The following is a 12,092-nucleotide window of genomic DNA, read 5'->3' on the forward strand; positions in this document are numbered from 1 at the left end:
CTCATGTGCTAGAGGCAGCCAATTACAAAACCATAATAAAACCCTTCTTGAAGACTATTTTTCAACAGAAGTTTTTTAGCTCCTGCTCAAAATCCTCATTTCTCAGAAAAGAGAACAAGTGTGGATTTCCTGTCTACAAAATTCTGCTTCATTAAGTGTCTAATGTTGCCTATTTCCACAAGTCATCAAAAGAGGAGAAACATTTATAATATAAATATGAATGAGTTTTGATAACAGGTTGCAATGATTGAGATGCACCATTTACAAAGAAATAGGCCATAAGGATAGATCCATCTGTATCATTCTTTTCAGTAATCTTTCTCTTGATAGCCAGTACCAATACACACATTTTACTTAAAAAGAGCTTCCAGACAGAGCTGCATTCCACCTGATCACTGAGAAATACCTTAATGAATATCAACTTGCACACAAATATAACTTAACTGGCAAACACAACTCCTGGTCATCAGAACTCCCACTAGAGTTTCACATCAAGAAAGCAGCAGCGAGCTGGACGGTTTGACTAGGAAGATGAACCTTAATTAGGGGTGGATAGTTCCTGTACTTTTGAGGGAATCACTGTTCTGCAAAGGCATGAATTCCAAAGGGGACCAAAGCAATAAACTTAACTAGAAGGAATGTGTGTATCTACTAAAAATCATAACCAGATTAAATATTGTATTAAGTCAGCAGCTGTAAGAGCCCCAAACCTGGTAAAATCTCTCCCCATGCACCCTTAAAAAGCAAGAATATAATGCCCTGTCTACAGTAAAACCTGGGAAACCAGTACACTGAACACCAGCCACGTGATCCTCTCAAAGCCTGCAAATCTGAAAACACACCACAGGCCTCTCCTCTTCATCACTATCACTCCTCCAAATCGCATTCTCCTGCTGTGAATCCTCAGCTTCGGGAAGAGCAGGTGAGTACAACATGAGGCAGGTACTCTGATCCTGCACAGCTTCGGTAGCTGTAGAGCTCCAATCGATTGCAGCAGCTGCAAAGGTTTTGCTGTCACAGCCCATCCTCATGGGATGGGCTCAAGGAGCTCATTAGTTGTACTGATGTTTTATTAGGAATCCCTATGCTACTTTTGGTGGTTTATTTAGCAAATGGAGCATACACTGCCCTTTGGTATTTCTCCTCTTCTCTCCATTTGTTTAAGTCAGTATTAAGTTAATGTACTTTTGAAATAGATATCAGTGCTCTTATAACAGCCAATGGTTCATTTACCGAAACAGTTAGTTCCATAGAGGTCAACGAGCAGAAAGGGCAAGCAAAACCGTATTAATTTCTCCTGAAGTACCACATCTTTTCAGCCTGAGCTCTTCAACTCATATCCATGTGGCTGTAATCAGCAGAAGAAAATTAAAAAGTTGGAACCAAGGCTAGGAGAAGAGTAGGTTATATCCCTGTCCACAGCACACTCCATTGCTGCCTGTGAGCTAGTGAATGCCAGGGGCCAGTATTTAAGTGGATCTAAAGCAGCCCAGTCAAGTACTTTCAGAGGCTGCAAGGCACACCCTTAGCATTAAATTAAAAAAGCAGGTGTTCCCCTATATGCCTCAAAATTGCCTAGACAGAGAGAGCATCTTCAAGTAGTCATCAATATTCATGCAGAAACCTGGCATAAAAAAAATAATCAGGGAGACATAAAAAAAGAACAGCTTGTGAAAGAGCTGGATATCAGAGGCAATACGTGCCTATATCATCTGATAGCACCACAGCTCAGACTTGTGCCTGTGACAGCCAAACACCTTTAGTTTTATTGTCTTTAGACAGCCATAAGAAAAGCAATCAGCAGCCTTCACTCTCCTACTAAAGGGGCTGGTACCTTACCACCTGCATTTGACTTACCCAAACCTGCCCAAATTCAGCTATAACAGGACAGCAGTTTGCTTTATGTGGTTTGATTCATGCACCATAGAAAGAGCTGTTAGACCTGCCCTAATAATGTGATATTATGCCATTAAGCAAAGTCAAATCAGATCTGTGCTCTAAAAGAGCTAAAAAAGTAGCAGTCACATCCTTAAACTCTGAGTTAAACCGAGCTGCAGAAGTTTTCTTCCCTGCTAGGAGCTACGACGATATCGGTATGCTCACTGGATTCCAACAGATCACAGGAAAAAAATATTGAATGAAAGGATTATGCAGTGGGGCACTTCAATCCATTGTCCACCATCTTTTAGTTACAAAATAATAGTGGAAGATGCTTGGCATGGAAATGGACCCTTCATCAACTATGATGAAATACTGATTTAGTAGGTAATTTACTCCTGTGAAATTCTTGGTCTTGATCTCCACCTCTGCTCTGACGACTCGTTTAACTTTATTAAAAAGCATAAGCATTGATTTTTCTCCACTCATTACAGGCCAGCGGATTTATCTGCATTAGTGAATGAGTTCATCCAACCTCTTACTCCAAAAAGAGCCAAAGCCTGCAGGAAGGCAACAGCTACAAGCTGTCACCAAGGTAGCACCATCAAGTATTTCTTGCTCTTCTGACTCATCTGATCAGGAAGTTAAACTTTTGCTGCAGCGCTCCAGACAGGCAAAACAGGCAAAAGCCCAAACAGATCTAAGAATAGAAGGTATTTCCTATTTTCTGAGGCAACAACCGTTCTCTAAGTAATGCATTCATCACGGTGCATCAGTTGCAATTAAAAAGCCTTCATGTTTCTGATTATCTGCCCATTACAAACTCAAGCAATGCGCTGGAAGGACATATACATTACCATGGGATTGGAGTCTGCAATCAGGTCACGCAGAGAATCCAGAAATCCTTGGTCCTCCACCATCTGGGCATTGATGTCATGCAGCTTCGCCACACAGACAGCTGCGGTCTTTCGTACATAAGGGTCTTCATCCTTCAGACACTTGCGAAGAGGCTCACACAAATACTCCGTGATCTTGTCCACCCTGATGCATCCCATTGTACGGACAGCCAGAGCACGGATGAGAGGGTTTGGGTCCTCACAGTCCTGCAAGGGGACAGAATGTGCAGTAAACAAATCTGCACCACTAGCCACCGATATCTTCCCTGCAGCCAGAATCAGGCTGTTCTTATTTCAAACAAAAAGCATTCTCTGATTACATGCTAAAAAAAGGCAATTATTTCAGATCAGGGACAAAAGGTGGAACTTACTGGTTCACAGAAACATCGTACACCATCAAGATGTTTTCAGGCTATGACAGCTTGTAAAATAGTAAAATTGTGATCTCGGTGTCCCTTGGTTCTCCCCAGGCAAAGCTTCTTTCAACATGATCTAGCAGCCAAATCCAAAGTACAGCTAAGCTAGAGGCAGCTTTCATCACCCAAAAGCTAGCCACAGGCAACTTTCAGACAGAATAAAATACTGGTTTCCAGCCTTACTGGTTTAAAGGAGAAAGGGAATATAATGGGAAAAGTCAACAATTAAACACAATGCAAAAGTCATCAAGGCCTATTTCTCACAGGCCATCAGTTTTAGACACAAGCATCCCTTAAGTTTGCAACATATGAAGCACTAGGCAAAGGCTACTCCAGAGGTGCTTTTCTGATGAGGAAAAAAAAACCCAAACAAACCAGAAGGGAATCTAACACTTTACTTCAAGCCTACGTAATTTTCCATACATCCAATCCATCTATGTCTCTGAGCAACACTCCTCCAAAATCAGCCTATAAAAGGATGGATGCAGAATGACCTACAAAAGCATAAGGTACATTTACCTTTCACTGTTTAAATTTCCTACAGCTGAAAAAACACCTGAATGCATCACTTTTAACGCATACAAGAGAAGCGACATCTCATACCAGTGCATTCAACACCTTGAACTGTGAACTGCGTGTGAAGTGCTGAGCTAGTGCAGACTAGTGTCAACACTTTCTCTTTGCTAACACTTGTCCCTCAACTTGCCAAAAGGGGCATCAGACATTTCCTTGCATGGAAAAGCATGAAGCTGGAAAAGATCATGTTTGTTTTTTAGTCCATTCTAACAGAATTACACTTTAAAGATATGACAGACAACAATATTCTTTCCAGAGAGGAAGGTAGGGACATCTTCTCTGGCCAGAAGAGCAGACCTGCTCTCAGCCTAGGTCTTCTAACCTCTTTCAGCCTCAGGCACCACAACAGAAACTTAAAACACAATCAGATTCCCCAGTGTCTCAGATTTTATAATGCTCTAGGAGTCTTAAACTTTTCCTAAGCACTGGGTTTTAACTCAAATAACGTGGGACTGAAATAACATCTCCTAGATAAGGAGAGGCAACTTGACAACAGAATTAAAGGCAATACAGCTATCAGGCTGTTATTTTTCCAGCGAACCGCCTTTCAGTTTCACCAGAGATAAAGGTTTTCCACACAGAGCACAGCTGAAACATTCAAACAAGAATTAGATATCCGTATGACAGAGATACTACAAAGGCTGGAAGATGAACAATATAAAATCTGTTAGTCAATACCAGAAGATTGTCTTTAATGATTAGTAAAATGACAGAAGCAGCTTTTCCTGTAGCAGGCTCTCTCATAATCACTTACAGGGGTGCTTGTCATCTCCTCTGCAATAACTAGTAGCAGCAAGTGAGAGAGAGGACCCAGACCTGTTGGATTCAGCATGCCAACTCCTTACTTTCTGCTCCTCTACAAGCACCCCCAGCCCAGAGACTCAAGTACAAAAGCAGAGATAAACAGCAGCTCACAAAGGCTAACGGACAAAGGACACGTGGTGACAGACACTGTGCTGGACTATTTTCTGATGAGCTGTGAGAGCAAGTTACCTTCACAAAGCTGTTGACAGCCATAATGGCCATATCTGGCTGACTTTTGGCATAGTTCATCAGGTACAGGTAGACCAACTTCTTCAGCTCCAAGTTGTCAGTCTGCATGCAGTTCACAACATCAGGAAAGAGTGAGCTGGAAGACAACAGGAGGCAAGAATAGAGAAAAAGCAGTGAGATCGCACGGCATGCAAAGGGGACAGTAACAATATCAAAGAAGCCAGGAAAACTGGAGTTCCACTCTAGACACCCTGCTGTCTAATGAGAGGTCTTCCCTCCCAAAACAGCTTGCAATGGCTTTTATAATAGCTTAATCATTTAAATTCTTCTAGGGCTTTAACATTGGTCAGTTCTAGAAAAGGTGAAAATTAATTTTCTAAAAGCGTTTTAATTGGGGAGTTCACCAAACAAGAAAACTCTACCATGCCAGGCCTGGAAATGAACCCACAAGAAAAAAAAAAGAGTTGCTTAAAAATGTTTTGGTAATGCGGGACACTTACAAAGAACCTGCCAAATTTCAGACTAGTAAACTCTGGAGGGATTAGGAGCTTAAACGCTGACAAGCTGAATTTCACTCAAATACCAAGCAGCAATCCGTAAACAGCACTGCAGACGAACACAAAGTTACACAAGGATATCTGCAGCTCTCAGGTATGCTGTAGAGATCTAAAGGTGAAGGGCAAGTGCTGTTGGCCAAAAAGATTGTTTTTTCTTTCTTCCAGTTTATCTGTTCCTTCATTCTACGATGAAGTCATGATGCTAAATTTGCAACATTATATTAATTTCCGTGGCAACAGACCACACTGCCATGAATCCAGGACTACTGCGACTTTATGGCAGACTCCAGTAACAGGAGAAGCTGGAAGGGAGAAAGCATTCACTCAAGCAAGTTTTTCTGGTTGCCTCAAAGACAGAAAAAAGTATTGGGGACAGTATTGCAGAAGGTAAATGCCTGTGTCCTTTAGTGGCTATGAGGCAAAGGTTCAATTTAAAAATCACTCATTTTAAAATGTAGCTTAAATTTATGCTATGACAAGTAAGGCTAAGAAGAACACTTGGAATTACCTTTCTAACACTAAAACCCAGGCTAGCAAGCAGTGAGAAAACATCATCTAAAGTGACATATAAAATGGTTGAATTCTGGATGGGTTTTTAAATAAAAAGGGCTAATAGGCACCTAGCTAAACCGGCACTGAAAACGGTTGTTTCTTTTGCTTTCAGTAACAGTTTCTCCTTCACAGAGAAACCTGTGACTCAGGCATAGCATATGCAAGGACACAGCCAGCCTCACTACCCAGCCGAGATGACAAACTCAGAGCTGTTCCATGGAGGTGTGTGCCACTACGCCCAACAGACTCCCAGGAGAACCAGAGCTGCTACAGGTGCAGGAAAAGTTGCTTTTACCTGACATCCTTCCCCACGGTCATGGCTGCAATAACCTTCTTTACAGCTTCTTTCCTCTTCTCTTTCTTTTCATTATTGAGTTCAGCCTTCAGTTCAAAAATCTCTCCTGGCAGAAGACAAAACAGATTGAGCCTCTTGGGAGAAGAAAAGGATCTTGCTTTAGGGGTAGTTTAAAAGTGACTTTTTATTTTCCTGGCCTGTTGTTCCCATAAAACTGGTACAGCAACATGTGGAAGCTGCTAGACTTTACGGAGAACACAGTTCAATGAAAAGCAAAGCTGCGACACTCAGAGAATGATATGGGCTATAACTTGCTAACAAAAAAAGCAGTTAACAAGAACCACGCTGCGTTCTATGATTCCATGTTGCAGCTCTCCCACTTCTAGAACACTAAACCACATCACTGCAGCGTCTGTTTCTCAGAGGCAACTATTATATAACCAGGATGAAAAGATATTTGGAGGCGCCAGATCAGCGCCTGCAAGAAAAAGCTAACTTTGCTAGGAATTTTGCCCAGACTTTTTAAACTTTTGCTCATCATCGCCTGCTTCCTGCGAACGCAATGAGAAAACAGCAGACTGCAGTGTAGCTGAAATGCCGTGATACACAGTGGCAGAAACAGGAAAGCACAAATTTAGTCCAGTGGAATAAATTCCTTCCAAGCTAGAAAGACAGAGCTACTACTAACAAAAACAGCGAGTAACACAGCTCGCCTGGATTCTGAGGTTGCTGAAGCAGCCTTTCCCATGACACTAATTCTTCCAGATATTACTGTGTGGAAAGTCAGTTCAGGCTGGATCACGAAAGTGGCAAAGCAAGTTTGCAAAATAAAGCTGCCTTTTGCATGTGTTGCTTATCAGGCCTGTTCCAGACAGAGTACGTGGTGCGAGAAGGACAACACCTCCAGCTGACAGACAGCTTTCCCAAAGGACAGCGAGCAATACTCCCACTGGAAGCCACAGGCTGAGGACACATTACAAATATCAAAATATCTCCGGCAAAGTACATTCCAGCCCCTAACCTTCGATTCCTACACACCAATGCCACTTTATCAGATCAGCAGCACTAATTACTGAAGAGCCTGGCACAAAAAGTCCAACAGGTACTTCAAAAAAGAAGAGAAGTTACTGTTCTGAAGAACGCAGTGCAGTGACCACTTGTAATACCTCCTGCCTGAGAAAGAGATGCTCACATTACTCACACTGAGATGGTGCCCCAGAGCAGAGCTGAGCCAGCAGCCGCGTGCTCGCTAGAGCTCAAGGCTGGCCTCTCGCAGCCATCCCAGAAAAATGTGCCTGATACTTTAGGACCGAACTTACAGGTAGAGTTGTTCCTTAGAAAGATGTGAACTGCATTTGCTTAATTTATGAGCTCATTCTGAAGCTTAATGAAACATAAATAGATCAACACTGTAGTTTTTTCACTGGCATCAGAAACATTCAGCCATTCTGAGAAGGAGAGGTTAGAGCGAACCATTTTCCGCATCGACTGGAGAAAGGTGAGCGACATCAGGCTTAAATTGCAGCTAGCAGGAGTTGGGATAAACACTGTTTTGTTTAAGAACAGCTTAGAAAAAAAAAATCTGCCTGGGACAATTTCAGCAGAGCAAGTCCTCCACTGAAACAGTTGAAAGGGTAAAACGTCCCCAAAGATCCTTTCCCGTCTTCCCATTTTTAATGGCAGCAGCTTGTCCTGAGGTGAGGTGACCACCACACCTACAGTAAAGCCAAGGGAAAGTCAAACGGAGCACTGCGGCTTTGAAGGAAGCAGCAATAGGAAATCCCATTATCTCTGCAACAGCTTAATGTAGAGATATACACTTATACCTTAAATATTAAATGTCTCTCAAGCAACTCAATCCTGTGATGCCCAAAGGAACAACCATCCTCAGTCTTGAACTTGTTAGTCCATAACTAAAACTTTGTCTCTGACCAGATCTGCACTCAAATCCCAATGTTTTGTTCTCTGATCCTTGAAGAAGCAGCGATTTGGATCATTTTGTGCATCACAAAACCATATAATACATCAGTTTTGTCTTTTGTCACCATGCGACCTACTTTAGAAGTTTCTCCCTGGATGATTAAGACAAGAAACAGGGACAGAGCTAACAGGAAAGCACAAGTTCTTCTGCACGCAGTTAAAAAAGCTGTGCAAAAATAGCCACCCACCACCTCCAATCCACTGCACCAACTTAACACTAACCTTTTTTATTGGTTGTGAAGTATTTGGAGTCCGTCATGGTTCCAGTTCCTTAAAACACCTGAGAATAATCATTAAAAAAAGAACAAGCAGTCAAACAGCATTCAGAGCTGACAACACCCAGTTTGCAAGGCAGGAACTCGGAGAAAGGACGGTTGGTGAGCGTGTAACGTAAAGGAAGAAGCAAATGCTTTACATCCACAGGCACAAGTTTCACAATCTTCGTTCTGCACCTGCTGCTGACATTACTTGGTGAACCCAGGGATTTAAAGGGCTCAGATGAACAATGCTAGTGAAAACATGACAGCCTGAGGTGGACGGGCTGGGAAAGCAGTAGTGCTCAGCCCAGCTTTTTAAACTCTCAATCTCGGAGGAGAAAAGGCAGTTTTTAACTCCTTATAATCAGCAGATCTTGACATGTTCTGCAGCTGTCTTCCCCCTGGGTACACAATTTCATTTTCCAAAAAAAGCACTGCACATTTAATATCTCGACTGGAAGCGAGAAGTCCATGTTTCAGACAAAGGAAACCGTCAACCCCCCTTAATGATACTTTCCCGTGTTGCATCTTGATGGAAGGAACAATTAACCCTACTTGCAATACCCACCCCGAGGCCCTGTCATTTATTTCCCTTCTTTTGTTCCCGGGAGATGCAAAGCAGTTTGTTGTTTTGTTTGGGTTTGGTTGTTTGTTTTTTTTTTTTAAAAAGAAAAGCCATTACTTTTCAGTTTTCTCAAGCTTGAAATTGAAATCTTTCCCTGCCAAGACCTGACATCCCACCTCTGACACACACACAAGCTTATTATTTCAGTGCTACGCTGCACTTTTGTGGACAGGACTGAAAAAACGCTGCTGGGACAGCAAGTGCTTAGCACAGCCACGAGAATGGTCTCACCAGCACTTTTCTTGCTCCGCAGAACCAAACTATTAATACCTTAGAATATAGGGATGCCCAAACATATGTGGATATTCATCATTTTATTCTTACAATTGCCAGCTCTGTGACAAACATGACTCAAACAGTTTTCAAGTACTGGCTGAAAACCAAGCATAGGAGTGGGCAGTTTTACTGGTTTTGATGAAAGTCTGCATCAGTGCTAAGAACCTATGACCCTAAAACCATCCCAAAAAAGGGTTTTCCTACCTCCTTCCTCCTTTTTTCTATTTTTTTTTGCCCAATTCCCCTTTTCTTGTACATACTTCCATGGCCTTAAATGCTACCAGCAAAGCAGCAAGTCATCTGTTCCCTAAACACTGCCTGTCTTGCCTCTAAACCTCACAGGTCTTGCTGGCTCAGCAACAAAAGGACAAGCTTAGCTTTGAACTCCAAGGCACTGCCCAGCAGTGCAACCAGCTTGCTGTCTCTTAACACTTTCCTTCCTCATCCCTTAACTAACCCCAACACCACTACCACTCTTTTTCTCCCCCCCATCCACCTTGATCAATTTAATACCTCAGCAGTTAAATCCCCATCAGCAGCACCTGAGGGGTAATGCCACAATTTCTACCACCTTCAACGTGCTCTACAGCATGGCAATGCAGAGCAGTTGCCGTCTTGTCCAACTGCCAAGCAACCAGATGAGAAACAACCTGTTGCTTAGCCCGGTTTCCCAGAGCTCCTGCCTGCCCTGTGCCTGCGTGGTTACCGCCTCATCCCAATCAGGCAGTATTACTGGGTTTGGTTTGATTTCTCTCCCTTTCTGCTCCTGCCAAGCTGGAGAGCAAACTACGCCTGGGGAGAGCTCTGGAAGCACGCTCGTCCTGCAGGAGAGGTTTGCCCTCCTTCCAAAACAGAGGCTGGGTTGGGAAAGCCGCATGAGCCACAACATTGCAATCTTTCTAGCAAAAAAGTCACAGCGTCACAAAAGAAGAAGCTGTTGTGGGTCTTGTTTTATAATTGAAAACACAGCCCGTGTTCAGCTGCAATGTTACTGCTGACACAGTCCTTCGGATTTGAGCCCAGCTTAAAAGATGACTTAAATGTTTTCCTCTATGAGAGTATTTGGCATGGTGCCATGCAAAAGGCATTGAACATCGCCTTGCTGTTCTTTGTTTGCATTATATGTGGATTTGTCAACCTGGATCATACTTCCCAGCTGAGTGAGTCCAGTGTTGTTTTAACAGTGGCCAGAGCAGGAGATTATAGAGAAAATCCAGGAGGAAAAAAAAAAAACCCACCATACACATCATCCCAGTTGCATAAAGCTACACAGAAACCTTGCTGAACTTCAGAGGTGATCTTTAAACCCGAAAGCAGGACATTTCACTGTTTTTCTAACTTCAGATCAGACTTGGAAACATGAAGAATCCTAGAAACACTCAGACTCAGATAAGGCTAAGCACAGCACATGTATTTACAACCTGTTTTGATAGATGTAAACAAGATCTGACTTAGGTCAAAAAGCAAACTATCATATTCCAAGTGCAACACAGGAGAAAGCTCTTTTTCTCATGAGCACAGAGATTTTTGCTTCATGTATGTCAGAGCTTGCTTTGCACATTGTTCAGAGACAGCTTGCTAGCAGTACTGAGTATTATCTCATCCACTAAGCAAACTCAGCATGGTTTACAGCAAGTCCCAGATGAAGGCCAAAAAACAAAATAGCCCAGATAAACAAATAGCAGTGTTTTAAATAACTCAAGAAAATGCCAGCTTCTTGTACACAAATCTAAATTGGAGAGAGCCAAGATAAATTACCACATCATGAACATCCTTGGTTTTTAGGAGAAAATCTACATCAGATTGCCCCCTCCTTACTATTGTTCTGTGTCTAGCACTTGCTAAGGTGGAAACAGGTAAGAGGTGTTCAAGCTGACAGCAAAAGGCTCCTGTTCCAACCCCAGCAAACAAGAAGAGATGAAATAGAAGAATTTCTCCAGAAGCTCTGGCAATGCTTAATGCTATAAGCATTGGCTTGACATTTAAATGTAGACTGAACCAAAAATATGATTAAATGAAAAGACTAAGGAACCATCATAACCAGAAAGATAAGCCTCTTCAGCCCAAAACCGCACAGAAAACCGGATCCTGCGTCTGACCAACACCCGCTTTGCCCCACGCATGACTCCAAATGACAGCCTGACCAGCTCCCCACCACTGATTTCACATAGGTGTGAATGGGAAGGTGGCAGGTTTAGGGCCTCAGTATTGATCCAAGCTCCCTAGCATTGAAACAATCCAGTGCTGAACCCCTAAATCTCTAAAGTGATCCCTGCTTTAACCTGGCTTACACTCCAGCTGGTGCCACCACCTCTTATCTGCACCCATTTTGCCTGCAAAGCCTCTCGAGGAGGTGCATGATAGCCCAAGCGTGGCTCAGGGCCACCAGAGCATCAGGAAACTAAACAGAGCGGCCGAACACGGATGGCAAAGGGAAAGCAGCGCCTCAGCTTTAGAAACCCGCAGCATGTGAGTTTAGAAACAGCATGTGCTAGGGGCAGATAATTTGCTTCCATCTTGGGGATCAAACACCTCTTTGGTGCTCCCCACCCCGTTTTCAAATGCCCTGTGGTTCCTATCACCTCCTCACTCCTCAGACCCTCCGTCCCAGCTTTGCCGCCAGCCCCCGACACGCCACATGCCTCCAGCCTCAGCCCACAGCAGGACTCTCAGCCCCTCCACCACCCGCAGCACCCACCCACTCTCCTCCCAGGCATCCCCAGCCCCCTCAAACCCCCTGCCCACCAGCCTTCCCCCCTCCGCAGCATCCTCCAGACCTCTCCCCGTATCT

The 12,092-nt window shown here is 43.4% G+C and overlaps 1 protein-coding gene across 5 annotated transcripts in view; it reads right to left on the reverse strand.

The window, feature by feature from the left end:
• AP2B1 (adaptor related protein complex 2 beta 1 subunit) overlaps window positions 1–8,429 on the reverse strand; it is an 81,919-nt gene extending 73,490 nt beyond the window's left edge. For 3 of the 5 annotated variants that reach the window (XR_002086301.1, XM_009286937.2, XM_019474117.1), the window contains exons 1-4: window positions 8,366–8,429; window positions 6,164–6,269; window positions 4,760–4,895; window positions 2,736–2,981 (exon numbers count right to left, since the gene is read on the reverse strand). Coding sequence is in view for 4 of the 5 variants with exons in the window: in XM_009286937.2 (XP_009285212.1) it covers window positions 2,736–2,981; window positions 4,760–4,895; window positions 6,164–6,269; window positions 8,366–8,402 (525 nt within the window). In the remaining variant the exon portion in view is untranslated. Of the gene's footprint in view, window positions 1–2,735; window positions 2,982–3,145; window positions 3,233–4,759; window positions 4,896–6,163; window positions 6,270–6,851; window positions 6,953–8,365 lie in introns of those variants that run through there. The other 2 variants (XM_009286945.2, XM_009286955.2) reach the window with 2 other exon arrangements.
• Window positions 8,430–12,092: the final 3,663 nt, after the last annotated feature.

Source organism: Aptenodytes forsteri, unplaced genomic scaffold (genome assembly GCF_000699145.1).
Source record: "Aptenodytes forsteri isolate BGI_AS27 unplaced genomic scaffold, ASM69914v1 Scaffold188, whole genome shotgun sequence".
Taxonomy (NCBI): domain Eukaryota; kingdom Metazoa; phylum Chordata; class Aves; order Sphenisciformes; family Spheniscidae; genus Aptenodytes; species Aptenodytes forsteri.